General features: G+C 39.7%; 1 protein-coding gene across 2 annotated transcripts in view; it reads right to left on the reverse strand.

Moving 5' to 3' along the window:
- Positions 1-14,847, reverse strand: part of PIBF1 (progesterone immunomodulatory binding factor 1) — a 194,208-nt gene that overhangs the window by 175,320 nt on the left and 4,041 nt on the right. For both annotated transcript variants that reach the window (XM_050948385.1, XM_050948386.1), the window contains 4 exons: positions 14,473-14,573; positions 10,431-10,629; positions 5,017-5,136; positions 1,275-1,408 (listed from right to left, as the gene is read on the reverse strand). In XM_050948385.1, the coding sequence (XP_050804342.1) occupies positions 1,275-1,408; positions 5,017-5,136; positions 10,431-10,629; positions 14,473-14,573 (554 nt within the window). The remainder of the gene's footprint in view (positions 1-1,274; positions 1,409-5,016; positions 5,137-10,430; positions 10,630-14,472; positions 14,574-14,847) is intronic.

A 14,847-nucleotide genomic window follows, 5' to 3' on the forward strand; every position in this document is an offset into this window, starting at 1 on the left:
TGCAAACTGCTTATTTTTAACTTTTAAGCCACAAATGGTTCAAGACCTGGCTATCGGAGAGATCAACTCTCTCAATGACATATTGCCACACTTAAGATTAGCAGAGGTGCCTGATCTTGCTCAATGTAAACAAGACAAGAGCAGGAGGTTGATGGCAAGTTGTTTTTTCTGTATGGAGTCCTGAGTGTTGGAACTTAAGCCCCCAGTGATCTGCCAGAGGCCAGATTTATTAACCTTCTGGACACAGCAAAGCTCATCTGTGGGCTGGGCTGCAATACATATATTTTTGCATTATTTTGCTATTGTAATTTACAGGATAGGCACTCACAGCATAAAATAAACAAAACATCAGTAGTTACATTTTAGAAATAAGGGAAAAAATAGCTTCCTGAGGTAAGGAATCCCTTCACAATGAAGCTTTTAAATCTCTGCTCGCACCAGAACCCACAGGGGAACTCTGTTTCCAAATCTGTGGATCCCCAGGCCTGGCCCTTTGCATTGCTCCGAGGGCATCTCTCCCTCTCGCAGCATGAAGGGGAGTACAAAGCCCTTTATTACTTAACTCTGTGAAGCATTTTGGGACACAGCTATATTTTATTAAACTAATATTAATGTTTGTTTAGCTGAAATGCAAATAAAACGAACCCAGTATGCTATGCAACACTAACTATATGGATTAAAGGAAATTAGGAAGGGTTCTATCATGTTCTTCAATAAATAGGTAAGAAGCATGGGCCAAAATTTTCTAACCCAGATGCCTACAGCTAGGCTTCTAAAAAAAATCATATTTAGGTACCTAAGTAGAAGCAGACTGATTTTTACAGGAGGGCCAGGCAACCCCAGATCCCAATGAAGATGACAAGAGCTGCACATGCTGAATATTTTGGAAAAGTCAGAACACTTGAATAAACAGACCATTTCTGTTTAAGCAGTCTAATTTTCCAAAACATTCAGCATCTGCAGCTCTTTTCGTCACTGGGAACTAGTTGCTTAGCACTTCTGAAAAAATCAGGCCACTTCAACTTCAAGCACCTAGCTTCAGGCAACCAGGTTTGAAAATGTTGTTTAGTGTTTCTTGTGGAATCAGACATCACCATAAGCTGAACAATTTACTTATCAAGTTGAGAAATAATTTATCCACAAATATTTGTGGGCAGGCATGAGTCAAAAAACAAAATGGAGCTCACATTAAGGGCTATCACCTTGATAAACAAAAATATTGACATAATTTTCTATTAATATCACTGAGCATAGTACTCTGGAGATGCACTGACCGTTTTACTTTATCATAGTTCTCCTGCCTGTAGTCACCTTGCTGAATCATCTGTTTGGTATCTGCTAGTTCTAGTGTCAAACGTTGACATCTAACTTCTAGCTCTGAACGACTTCTTCGCTCATCTTCATAGCTCTATAAGTAAAAATAAGTAAAATAACCAAAGCTCCGTTATTTTCTTGACTTAGTGATGTGGTAACTGTGAGAATAAAAAACAAAGACTTATTGCATTATGTGTAGTCCAGCTTTGTGTGTCTGAATGATGAGGCTTCCACCTCTTCTCTTGGCAGATTACATCACAACCTAATAGATCTTTCACTGTCAAGAAATACTGACCTATAGATATTTGGCCTACTTTTTTCCTCTTCTTATTTTAATTAGTTGATTAATGTGGCTACTTTCTCACTCACATTCTTCCCTGGTAGGTTTTTTTTGTAGATTCATACTGTTTAAAGTCAGAGGGACCTTTAGATCATCTAGTCTGACCTCCTGTGTATCACAGGTCATTACATTTCACTCCAATAACTTGGTCTGCCTAAAGCATAACTTCCTGAATGGCATTTCTAAGAGCCTTTATTCCTCTTAATCCTTTTGTCAATATTCATTCTACATTTTTCCTGATCTTATTTCTTCTTAGCCCTTTAGAATACGATATATGGTATCACACTGGTAGTCAGCAGATCACTAAATTAATCTTAAACTTCTCGCCTGAAGTTCAATAAGTAGATCCTAAATGTTTCCACGAATCAAATAGTGCATGTCAGCCCTAGCTTCATTAAGCCACCTATTGCATTATATCATGATTCATAACATCTTTTTGTGGAACTTGCTTCATTTATAGAAAAGCATGCATACAGAATATATGCTTCAGATTATCTAACCTTAATCACAGACAGCTACCAAACCTAAGAACATTCAATACTTATAGCTGGCCATATCAGAGTTGCTCAGGGAGAAATCCTTTTTCTTGTGACATTCCACTGTTTGATCTTTTGTCCTGTCAATATTTAACTTATTTAGCATTCAACCTCACCAGCAAGCTGCCTTACAATTTAAATATGGTGATGTGGGTACAGGCAGTAAAATACAACATTCCTGATCCAAAACAGAGAGGATGCTGCTTTCTAATTACTGGCATAAAAGGAAAAAACAATAGATTTCAAATCCCTGGCATGGTCAGTCAATAGATAGATAGATAGATGCTGCCACTACATGGTGAGGGGAAAACAAATCTAAGATGATAAAGCTTATACTGATTACACCTGTTTTAATATTACTGCAGTTATTGCATATCCCATTTTTAGCAACATTCATCTGAAATTGGATTACCTTTCAGAATTTTAACTGTAGTAAAAAAAAGGGATAATTTATTGCAGGGGTTGGCAACCTCTGGCATGCGGCTCACCAAGGTAAGCACCCTGGTGGGCTGGGCCAGTTTGTTTACCTGCCGCGTTGGCAGGTTCAGCCGATTGCGGCTCCCACTGGCCTTGGTTCACTGCCTCAAACTAATGGGGACGGCGGGAAGCTGTGGTCAGCACATCCCTCCTCCACGCCGCTTTCCGCCGCCCTTATTGGCCTGGGACAGCGAACCGTGGCCAGTGGGAGCCGTGATCGGACGAACCTGCCAACGCGGCAGGTAAACAAACTGGCCCAGCCCACCAGGGTACTTACCCTGGCAAGTTGCATGCCAGAGGTTGCTGACCCCTGATTTATTGCTAAGTAGCAGAATGGGTTAACATATTGGTGAAGAGCTTTCAAATTACGATTCCAGCACAAACAAAATATGTTTGGTTGTCACCACCTCTTATCCAGCTAACATTTGTTTCTATCATAAAACCATCACTCTTAGACCTGAGAAGGGATGCAAATTCCAAATTAAATGGGTGAGGTATATTCAGATCAGATTTAAGGTGGTCCGAAAACAAGTGATTGTGAAATCTGTACCAATATGGCATTTACTGCACATAAAATGAGTATAAGGATGTAGGAAAGAAAAAATCAAGTAACAGGGCGATACAACTTAAACTTTTAACTTTATCATTCTTATCCCTTTATGGTAACATTTAATTCACAGTTGAATTTGCCCCCATAAGTGGCAGTGTCTGTTCAAGTCAGGCCTTGGACTGAAACAGTATGATTCATACAGATCATGACTGAAGTTAAATGTATGACATTAACTCCAATTCTGTAACTGCTAAATTTCCTCCATAATTTAAACGAAGATTGTACTGCTGGTTTATAATGTGCCTAGTTAAACTAGGAGAGAAAATATTTTACAGACAGCAGAACCTTAAGAGACATTTTTCATTTGCATAGGTATAGTATCTAAAGACAAGAGAAAGTTGAACTATGGAAGCACTACTAAATGATCAAGAAAAGCATTATTTCACTTCGTTTTAAGTTAAACATTCACTAATGAAATAGAATTAAGTCAAAGGAGTGAGATAAGGGTGTTCAGCATTTCACTGGATAAGGCCCTTATTTGGATATCGTTATAAAAGTTTTAGTCTCTCCCGTGTCTCAAGGGTGTTTTAAACACTACTACATTTAAGTACCTACACTTATAATTATTTGAATGGGAATATATTAAGTACACAGTGATGGATGTTCTTTAAGGAGAAAAGTAGGCAGTTGCATTTTTTGAAGGGGAGGGAAGGTGAAGTAAGAGGGGGTAGAGAAATGCTGTGCATGCACAATACGTTGTTATTTTCAAACATCTTTAGAGTAATTTAAAACACAAATTTCTTCAAACAAGATAGAAAAAACACTAGTTCACATGTCTATATCGCTGAAATTTTAAAATCAATAATTTACAAGTTAGCCAAGTACAAAAGCCATTTTTAATGTCCATTAATAAAATAAGACATTGTGATAACTCAAGAACATACAGTGCTTTAATTTTCCCAAAACGCACACTTATAGGCTGAGTCAGCCATGAAAAGTTTCAGGGGGAAAAGGTAAAATGAGTCAGTCTAAGCAACTATTATCAAGGATTTGGAAAAGAAAATGTATTCTCGCAACCTTAACCACAGCGATGCAATTATCTTAATTCCAACTTTGTGCACAACAGTGTAAATCTTAGATGTATTCTTTAAAAAGAAATTTTATGATATCGAGTGCAGCCAATGTTTCAATATACTTTGGAAAAAAAAAGATATTTCTGCTTTTTTTGTGTCTTTTCCCCTTCTTTACTAGAAGGAAGACAACATGATTTAAAGTAAATTTGAATAACTTATTTCTTAATTGTAGTCAGTCTTTTATTTGTGGCATCACAATTAATTGCTATGGGGTCCAATTTGAGATTATAAAGATTATTATTTCAGTAGAGGAATAAATAGCAAGAGCAGGTGAACATCAAAGCACCGCAATCCTGTTTTCAAGTCTTCAGCAATAAATAAAAATAGGGAAAGAATAAAACCAAGGAAATTAAAAAAAAAAAAGAGGTAAATGTGAAAGTACAGCAGATGTGTTTCCAAACAATATCTGTCAAAGTTTTCTAAATTTTTATTAAATATGCACCCGATGACAGAGATACAGATTTTCATTATTAGTACAAATATTAAGCAAATTAATTTTGTCAGAAAACAACTGCTTTGCAAGTATTAAAGAAATTAATGCCTCACTATTAAACCTCTAGTCTCTTACCTGATCTGAAAGATATCTGGAATGGAAATATACTCACTTGACAGAACAGGGTTATTTTACTACTCATTTTCATAGCTGGGTTACTGAAGCATACAAACCTCCATCACACACTTCAACTGCGACTTGTAATAATTTAGGTCTTCAGATAGGCTGTCTTTTTTCATCTGTAGTTCATTTACTTCTTTTCTTAATGGATGGACTACTTCATAGAATCGAATCTAGAAAAGAAAGCAAACAACACTGTCACTCCTCAAAAATGCAGATATTAGAAAGCCCTCGAAATTAGCAAAAAAAGCAAATAAATTCTAGTAAGAGAACAATTAAAACACTTTATGCCACTAACCTAAAAATCTCACATTTGTTTTGCAGAAAAGTTAACACTTTCTTTCTATTAACGCATACATTACTTACTACACAACTTTTTACATGTACTACTCTATTACACTGGGCTGATCTACACTAATGCTGTAAGTCAATCTAAGTTACGCTATTTCAGTTATATAAGTTACGTAACTGAAGTCGCTGTAACTTAGCACAGTGTAGACACCACTTTAAGTCAACCTATATCGATGGGAGATGCTCTCCTGTTGACATAGCTTTCGCCTCTCGGGGACATGGACTACAGACTTCAATGGGAGAGTACTCTCCCACCAACTTAGCATATGTTCACCAGGCCCACTAAATCAACACTGCTGCATTGATCGTACTGTAAACATGGTCACAGTTTGTATTCAATAGTCTTTCAGACTCCATTTTTTTGTTACTTGTTTTTATTCTTTCCACATTAAGCATTCACACTAATTACACCTCTACCCCAATATAACGTGACCAGATATAACACGAATTCGAATACAAAGCAGTAAAGCAGTGCTCCAGAGGGGCGAGGCTGCGCACTCTGGTGGATCAAAGCAAGTTTGATATAATGCGGTTTCACCTATTACGTGGTAAGATTTTTTTGCTCCCAAGGACAGCGTTATATTGCGATAGAGGTGTAGATGCAACAGAGTAAAGTACCACAACACTAGCTTCTCTTACTCCATTTTATGTTCATTCAACCATTAAACACGCAACTAACATAAAGCAGTTGATGTGGCTCATGATCCTCACATATTCCCTTTATACTTCTAAAAATTATCTCACCAAGTTTAAAATCAACATTACCCTTTCTCCCCCACCACTTCTGAACAGAAATATTTTTATTCATCATGCCAGGTGAAGCCAATAAGGATCAAAATCATAATCCCTGTCCGTCACACATAATCACCAACACTGCTAAAAGCACTACTTTGTAGATGCACAGATGGGATATGAATTATCCTCCATTTCCTTCTGCTGCAAGTGTGAGAGAAAGAAAGAGGAGGGCGACCAGTCACTGGAATGTTTATTGAAAGAAACTCCAAAGTAAAATATTGACTCCCAAAATGTTGATGTTTACCTATTTAAATTTGAGAAAAGAAAGAAAAAGGGAAATTCAGCTTCCAAAGAAATAAGAATTCCAATGGTCTCTACTTTAGAATGAGCATTGTCAAGCATTTATAAGTAATTTTTCCAACCATCGTGACGAGATCTTTTTTCCAGCTTCTCATTTATAACAGGTACAAGATTAATTACACTCTGTAGTTTTTATTCTGACAAAAACCTGCTTCTATGGTGAACGGCCTTATCAGTGATCCCGTTATAAAATTTATTTTTGAAGATTTCTTATAGCAGGTTTTAAAAGCCCTTATTGAAAAGGCTTTAGCCTAAGTCAACTAGGCCTTTTTAAAAATCATACAAAATATATTGTAAAAAATGCATAAATCTGTGTGTATGTGTATATATCTATACCTAGATATAGATATATCTGTTTTTTTATATCAATACTCCTGGGATCGTAACTATGTGGTTTGAAAAATCTACAAATTAAATACAGAGAATGGTGGAATGCACTATTTGCTTATGCAGTGGCACACACAGGTTGGCATTAAGATTATTTAACTATCCATCTTCAGTTAAACTTTATTCCCCCCCTACATTTTGAATGCTTTGAAACAGATCATTTCATCTATCACCTTCGAAGTCCTGAAATTCTTTATATATTATACATACACACACTTTTTTTTAAATATGTGAATATATATAAAATCTGTGAATAGTTGTTTTTTCAAAAACAGGTCCAACTTCAGAATTATCTCTAATTATCAACAAACAAATGGGGATTAAAACATGCCTGTATTTTTATTTAAATCCTCCATGTGATGGTACATATAGTGTCATTAGAGCCATTCTAGAGACCTGCAGCAGACTAGAACTAGCCTTCTTGGGTCAAGTAAGTCACATTTACTTATTATATTCCTTTTACCTCGTGAAGGTAAACAAGGCTAAAACCAAAAAGGAACTCAGGCACTTAACTGCCACTTTGGCACCTAAATCTGAGACTCAGCCATGTCGCTAAAAGCTGCGTAGTGTAGACAAAGCACGAGGCATCTACTGATATTCACAAAATTCCTGCTCAAATGCCTCCAAACCCCACAGGGGCCTAAACTTGTTTGGTGCCTAAAATTTTGCAAAAAAAGTTCCATAGGTATCAATGTTTCTGCCTTTAGGCATGCACATTGCAGCCTCGCTTCAGGTGACCGGCTGCCTAAGCCCCAGAGCAAGTCACAAACTGGGGGAAGATAAGCTGAAGAACGCCTAACTTGCATGTAGGACTCAATCCAGTAGGCATGCTCAGAGGCGGTCTCGCCCCACATGTAACAAGAGGAAAAGGAGGAGGCACTTCCTCATAACTTTTAGCCTAGTGGTTAGGGTACTCACCCAGGATGTGGTTCAGGCCAGCCCCCTGCTGATGAGGAAAACGGATTTGAACAAGAATCTGCCACTTCTCAGGTGAGTGCCCTAACCACTGGGTTATGAGATATTCTCATGTGAGGCTCCCTTAATCACTATTCTTGAAACTGTTTCACTGTGAATAACTACTTAATCATTGAGGCAGAGTGTGAGAAAATGACTTTAGCCTGGTAGAAAGGGCACTCATCTGGGAGGTGGGAAACTCAGGATTAGTCCCCCAGCTCCAACGTGGATTTATTTATTTATCTATCCAAAATGGAATAGCTCAACAGGAGAGACTGAGGGAGCCTCACCTCAGAATATTCCATAGCCCAGTCATTAGGGAACTCATGGAACAGGAGGCAGAACACTGTTCAAATCCCTTCTCCTCATCAGGCAGAGGGGGACTTGAACCAGCTGTCTCCCACACCCTGTGTGAGTACAATAACCATTGGGCTGAACGTCTATGTTTCTCGTCGTTCCCGGCATTTATATACTACTTTCCAAAATTTATTTTGCAGGGTTAGGGCAGGGGAAAGCCAACATAAAATTTTCAATGTCCAGGCTAGTCTCTGTGTTAGAAAAGCTACAAGATTCTTTCAAACTTCAGTTAGTCTCTGAACAAACCAAAACAGTATTGTGGGGTTCCACATTTACTGTGTTTCAGTTCCTTCTACATTTAATTTGCTCATTTTACAAGTAAAAAGATGGTTTTGCTAGAAACTCAAGCTGCCATAAGCTGTGGGATGCCAGTTAAGACTGCATTTTTCCTGTTCGTATAATAAAAATTCTACATGACAAGTTCTACCCTTAGTTTATTTAAGTTCTATGCAAACACAATGAAGACAATGAGATTTCACAGGTGAAAGTGAGGAAATAATTTTGTTGACTGTGCATGAGTAACAGAAATATACAGAGATGACAAGAATAGCAAAATGTATATTTTAGTCACTAAAGCAAGCACATAATACTCAGTGCACACAAATTTTTGAGCACACCAATGTAATTTATACATAGACACTTTTCAGAAGAAAAATGTAATTTAAGGTTTATGGGTTTTTTTTCTCCTTGTTGACACTGTGTGTCTGGAAATACAGTTCTGCTGGTACTTCTGTCCTGTCTGTACTTGATCCACAACAGGTGTCTATTACCTTTAGAAAACATTAGAAACTTCCATGCAATGTCATGAATAAATAGGACATACTTGAACTATAGAACCTATAGTAAGGAGAGTACATAATTGTAAAATTCCTGAATTCTTTTAGAACTACACCTCTACCTTGATATAACGTGACCCGATATAACACGAATTCGGATATAACACGGTAAAGCAGTGCTCCAGGGAGGCAGGACTGCGCACTCTGGTGGAGCAAAGCAAGTTCGATATAACACGGTTTCACCTATAACACGGTAAGATTTTTTGGCTCCCAAGGACAGCGTTATATCCAAGTAGAGGTGTATTTGAAAATTTAAAATGTTGGTTACATGCTCTGTTCGACAGCAAAATATCACTGTAGCACCACCTTGTGGTTGGTTAACACTAACCAAAACAAAACATTCAACTTACTAGCTAAAGCAGTAGTTTTCAGACTATTTGTATTGGTGACCGCTTTCACATAGCAAGCCCCTAAGCATGATTCCCCCTTATACATTAAAAATGGGGGTGGGGAGTAATTTAATGGGAGCTGTCAGCCCCACAGAGCTGATAGCTCATGACCCTCCATGTAACCACCATGTGACCCTGACCACCAGTTTGAGAACCCGAGCTAATGTCTGCTATCTATATTAACCTATAAAATACTAGAATTTAAACTTGTGATATCCTTTCGTTCAAAATCTAGATAGAATAAACTTAACTAAAAGATACTTTCTGCTGTAAGCCTGGTATAGAAAATTTACTGACTAAGGACTATATCAAGGACTATATCATAAGAACGGCCATACTGGGTCAGACCAATGGTCCATTTAGCCCAGTATCCTGCCTTCTGACTGTGGCCAATGCCAGGTGCTTCAGAGGGAATGAACAGAATGGGCAATCATCAATGATACATCCCCTGTCATCCGTTCTGAGCCTCTGGCAAACAAAGGCTAGGGACACTGAGCATGGTGTTCCATCCCTGCCCATCTTGGCTAATACTCATTGATGGACCTATCCTCCAGGAACTTATCTAGTTCTTTTTTTAACTCTGTTATAGTTTTGGCCTTCACAACATCCTCTGGCAGAGAGTTCCACAGTTCTTATGTTCTTACGGATCCAAGGAAAATCCTTCATCTCTACACCGTTTAGATTCTAACAGGGCAGAATAACTGAACAAGAAGATGGATTGTTGTTCCCGGAAGTTTGTGTGTTTCAAACTCATATGCTCACCCTGTTCCTTCCTTTGCCACTTAACCTCCCTGCTGCCTATCATACAAGTAAAACAAATCTGATCCACTTCTTGTTTTTGTCATTTCAACCTACTAGGCATTAAAGATTGGGTTTAAAAGGCTTCTTCTTTCCACTTGGATGCCACTTTCAATGACTGAATTATATTAGGAAGAGGTGGGAATGGGGGTGGAACAACCTGAGTTTTAAAGGCTTCTCCTTTCTTCACAGGTACACTGAGTCAGAAAGATCAAGGTACTCATTAAAACCTTTACAAACAGGTTACTAAACCATGATAATTTATATTCTGAATAGCAATACAGAACACAAAGTACTCACAGAAACATATTCAGGGATAGAAAGCTCATCTTCAGGAAGAGATTTCAATTTCTCATAATAATCTTCTGTCAATTCCAAGTCACGCAAGCTGCGACGGATATCTCCAGCCCGCTCCCTTAACTGATGATTTGTTTCTTCTAGTTGTTTTTGCCTCATTAAAATGGTTTCCATTTCCTGTTTCATTAGCTCTTGATGTTTTCTATGTAAATATATCAGAAAATTATGATAAACATGTGTAAAGTATTTCTGTTTCCTAACTAATCAATCCTCACAATACTTGAGGTAGGCAAATAATTATTATCCTAATTTTACAGATAAGAACAAGAGTTCACAATTAATTTAATCCTACAAAAAACAAACAAAAAAATATTTTGTTAACTAGAATTAAGATTGCACAAGCATATTGCCTTTCAAACACAAACCGTAAGTAAGGCAAGCTCTGTCTACATTACCTTGCTTTTAGCGACCTGGCTGTGCTGCCACAGCCATGCTGCTAAAAGGCAAGCATTGTAGCTGCTGTTTGTCAGGGCTTGGCTACACTCGAAACTCCAAAGCGTTGCCGCGGGAGCGCTCCCACAGCAGCGCTTTGAAGTGAGAGTGTGGTTGTGGGGCCAGCGCTGGGAGAAAGCTCTCCCAGCGCTGCAGGTACTCCACCTCCCCGAGGGGATTAGCTTACAGCGCTGAGGCACTGTTTACACTGGCGCGTTACAGCGCTGTAACTTGCTGCACTCAGGGGGGTGTTTCTTCACACCCTTGAGCGAGAAAGTTGCAGCTCTGTAAAGCGCCAGTGTAGCCAAGGTCTCAGCAGGAGAAAGCTCTTCAGATGATAAAAAGACTTCCACACCCCCACAGATGTCAGTGGATTTGCGAGCAGGAGAGTGCTCCTGCCAGCAAAGCACTGTTCACACTGACGCTTTTCATCAGTAAAACTTTTGTCATTTAAACACCTCAAATGACAAAAGTTTTGCCGACAAAGTTCCAGTGTAGACAAAGCCTAAGACATCTCTAGTTAAAGCAACATTAACATCCAAATAACTTAAACTCACACCTTATCATCCAAACAGAACCGGCGCTAGTATTTTTAGCGCCCTAGGCGCACAGCCCCGCACGCTGGTCCCGTGGGCTCCGGTGGAGCTGCCAGTCGTGCCTGCGGGAGGTCCACTGGAGCCACGGGAGCAGCAGACCGTCCACAGAAATGCCTGCAGCAGCTCCACTGGAGCCGCGGGACCAGCGGACCCTCCGCAGGCACGACTGCGGCAGGTCAACCGGAGCCACCTGCCGCCCGCCCCGGCAAAATGCTGCCCCCCAATAATCCTGGCACCCTAGGCGATTGCCTAGGCAGCCTAAATGGAAGCGCCGGCCCTGCATCTAAACATAATTACACTCACAGAGACAACCTCCACAACAGACTGCGTGTCACTTTCAACATACAGCCATCATAATGCACTCATTGAGATTCTTAGAAACCACATTCAAACAAGGAACCTTAACTCCAATCTCCACAAATGTTAATATGCTATCAGTAGACTTTTTAAAATGTTACTTTCCAAAATTAGGTAGGCTGACCATGAGTGATGAAGGATTATATGGCATTGGAAAACTTGCTGAATCCCTTAACTGTTCATTTCTAAACATTTGAACATTGAAAAGAGTTTTTGTTTGTATATGTTTTTTGTAGGTCCACAATTGTTGTAAAGAAAGCCTACTTCTTTTGTATTTTGGTTGAACTTCACTGAAAAACACTTTCAATCTAAACTGTTCTTTCAGGAAGGTTTTTTTTGGGGGGCAGAGGAAGGAGGAGACTACTCTTTTGTTTTTTTTAAACAAGCACCCAAAAAGTTTTAATGTGGTTCGTGTACAAGGTTTCAGGATAAATCTTGATCCAGCACATTTTCTGAGGTTCACTAAAGAAAGGCTAGTCCACAAAAGGGACATGTTCTGAAGAAAGATAAGCATAAGTTATCGATGGACAGGATATTAGGGTAGTAGACAGAGGAGGATAGAAGGAAGAATGTTTTTCCACTTTGGATAAGCATCTAAATCACTAAACTGTTTTAGGTCTCTGGGCCTAATAATCTGTACAGTACATACTACTTTTTCATCTGTATAGATGACAGAGCACTTGACAAAACTTAGATAAGATGGCACAACTAAGCACACAATTAGAAGACATTTTTCCAAGAGCCACTGTGTTCTTATATCTGAGACCAGTTCTGCCACAAATTACTCCTGGGGGAATTCTGTGCTACTGCACATGTGCATAATTAATGAGCTTCGCTGATTTCAATTTTTTTTGCCCCGAAAACAGTTTCTGCCAAAACGTTGCTGCAGTTCCGCCTTTTGCCCACCAGAGGGCGCTATGGCAATAGAACAAAGCAGCAACTCACAGCCAGACAAGGAAGAGAAAGCCTGCCTTCTTCACAGCACCTGTGGCCAGGTCAGGACACAGGGGTTATGGGGAGACAGTGTAGGGTGCTGGGGTGGGGGGGAGGAGACAGACAGGGGCACATAAGGGCTAATGGCGAAGGACAGGCAGAGGCTGAATGGGAGTGGAGGCATAAGGCCACGGGGGGAGGTACAGAAACACAGGTGGAGGGGGTGAAGAGCTACATAGGAACAGAGGAGTGGCTGGGTGAGGGTACAGACATAGGTGCTGGGAAGTAGGTGTGCTACCGCACCCCCTGCCTTGAAGTAGTTTCTGTTATATACAGGATTTAGTTTGGGGGTGCTGAGAGCCATTGACTCATTGCAAAAACTGTTCCAGCACCCCTGGGCACAGAGACATAAGGACAGGGGAGCGGCTGAGTGAAGGCACAGAGACACATGGGGACAGGGGCAGATGTGCCTGACTGAATGGGAGAGGCTAGGGGTCAGCCATGGTCTACATGGGGGAAGCATTCTAACAATCCCTTCTCACCCAAGCACCCCAAAAAACCTGTTCTATACTTTTCCCACCAATACCCAACAGTACTCCAAGTTCACACCCAGGTTCCTTCTCAGCAATTTACTTCCCTCTCCCTCAGCTGCTCCATTACCTGACTCCCCCAAGCCTCTGCACTGCTTCTGAGGGGTGAGGAAATACAGTTCTGCATTCTAGTGTAAATGAATTATTACTCAAGAGTTCTGTATTAATTTGCCTAGTAAGGAATCTATTTGTCAAAAAGCATTTCCTGAATCTTTTCTGTTGTCTGTACTGTTACAGACATACTTGCGGACAGATATTTTGAAATAAATGACCAAAAATAATTGAAAATGGTGGGATTATATTGTGTTATTTTGACAAATAAAATATGCAGAATTATAAAACATTGTGCACAAAATTTTTAATTTTTTGGTGCAGAATTCCACCAGAATTAACAAATCTTCTACAGAAAGAGACTTGCAGAAAGTCACAACTTCTCTGTGCTTGATTTTGTGTTGCGAGACTTCTTCTGTTGTGCTGCGAGACTTCACTAAATAAGGTATCACATTTCACAATCCTTCTTAAAACCAGTCAGTAGAAGAAGTGAGAATAGAACTCCTTAATGAGGTATTTTGTCAATAGCACGTTACTAAATCTAGCTTTAGGTTCTAGACAATTTGTAATGTTTCAGAAGACTCAAGTCAAAATCAATATTTACCCAAACACTAGAAGCACTTCTGCTCAATGAGGGCTCTTTCAGGGCCAAACGACAGTTTTCTAAACATTCCCTCCCATCACCCCAAGGCATTCAGGATATAGAATTGTTAAAAGAGCGTTGCAAATGTATAATTTTTTAAGTGGGGAAAGTATTCCTCTTACTTGAGCCCTTTGTTCTCAAAACAGCAGAGATTTTTACTTAAAGTTTCAAGTACAATTTAGGTTCAAGTCAGGGCTAGTAGTGAAAGTTTCAGCAAGTTACAGTTAGGAGTTTTAAGTGAAGGTTTAGACTGGAAAGGCTTATACAACCTGTAGTAAAGTTGCTCTTCCAGTAACCTACATCCTGTCATGTTTTATTCCTTACCATTGCATTTAGATCAATAATACATATTTATGCTGAAGTTGGTTTGTTTATTCTCGTACCTGGCATCTTCTTGCTGTAATGCCAACTGGTTGTCTAGTCGTAAAGATAACAGCTGCTTCTGGTGGATTGTATCATTAAGCTTCTCTTCTAGCTCTTCAATCTAAAAGCAATTAAAGATAAAAGAGAAAGATGGCTTACCTTGCTAACTTCTCCTGAAACATTTTCTGATCAAAACTATACTCTATTCCAGGGGTCGGCAACCTCTGGCACGCAGCTCACCAGGGTAAGCACCCCTGGCGGGCCGGGCCAGTTTGTTTACCTGCCGCGTCGGCAGGTTCAGCCGACCGTGGCTCCCACTGGCCACGGTTCACCATCCCAGGCCAATGGGGGTGGTGGGAAGCCGCAGCCAGCACATCCCGCGCTGCTTCCTGCCT

Source organism: Gopherus flavomarginatus, chromosome 1 (assembly GCF_025201925.1).
Source record: "Gopherus flavomarginatus isolate rGopFla2 chromosome 1, rGopFla2.mat.asm, whole genome shotgun sequence".
NCBI classification, from domain to species: Eukaryota; Metazoa; Chordata; order Testudines; family Testudinidae; genus Gopherus; species Gopherus flavomarginatus.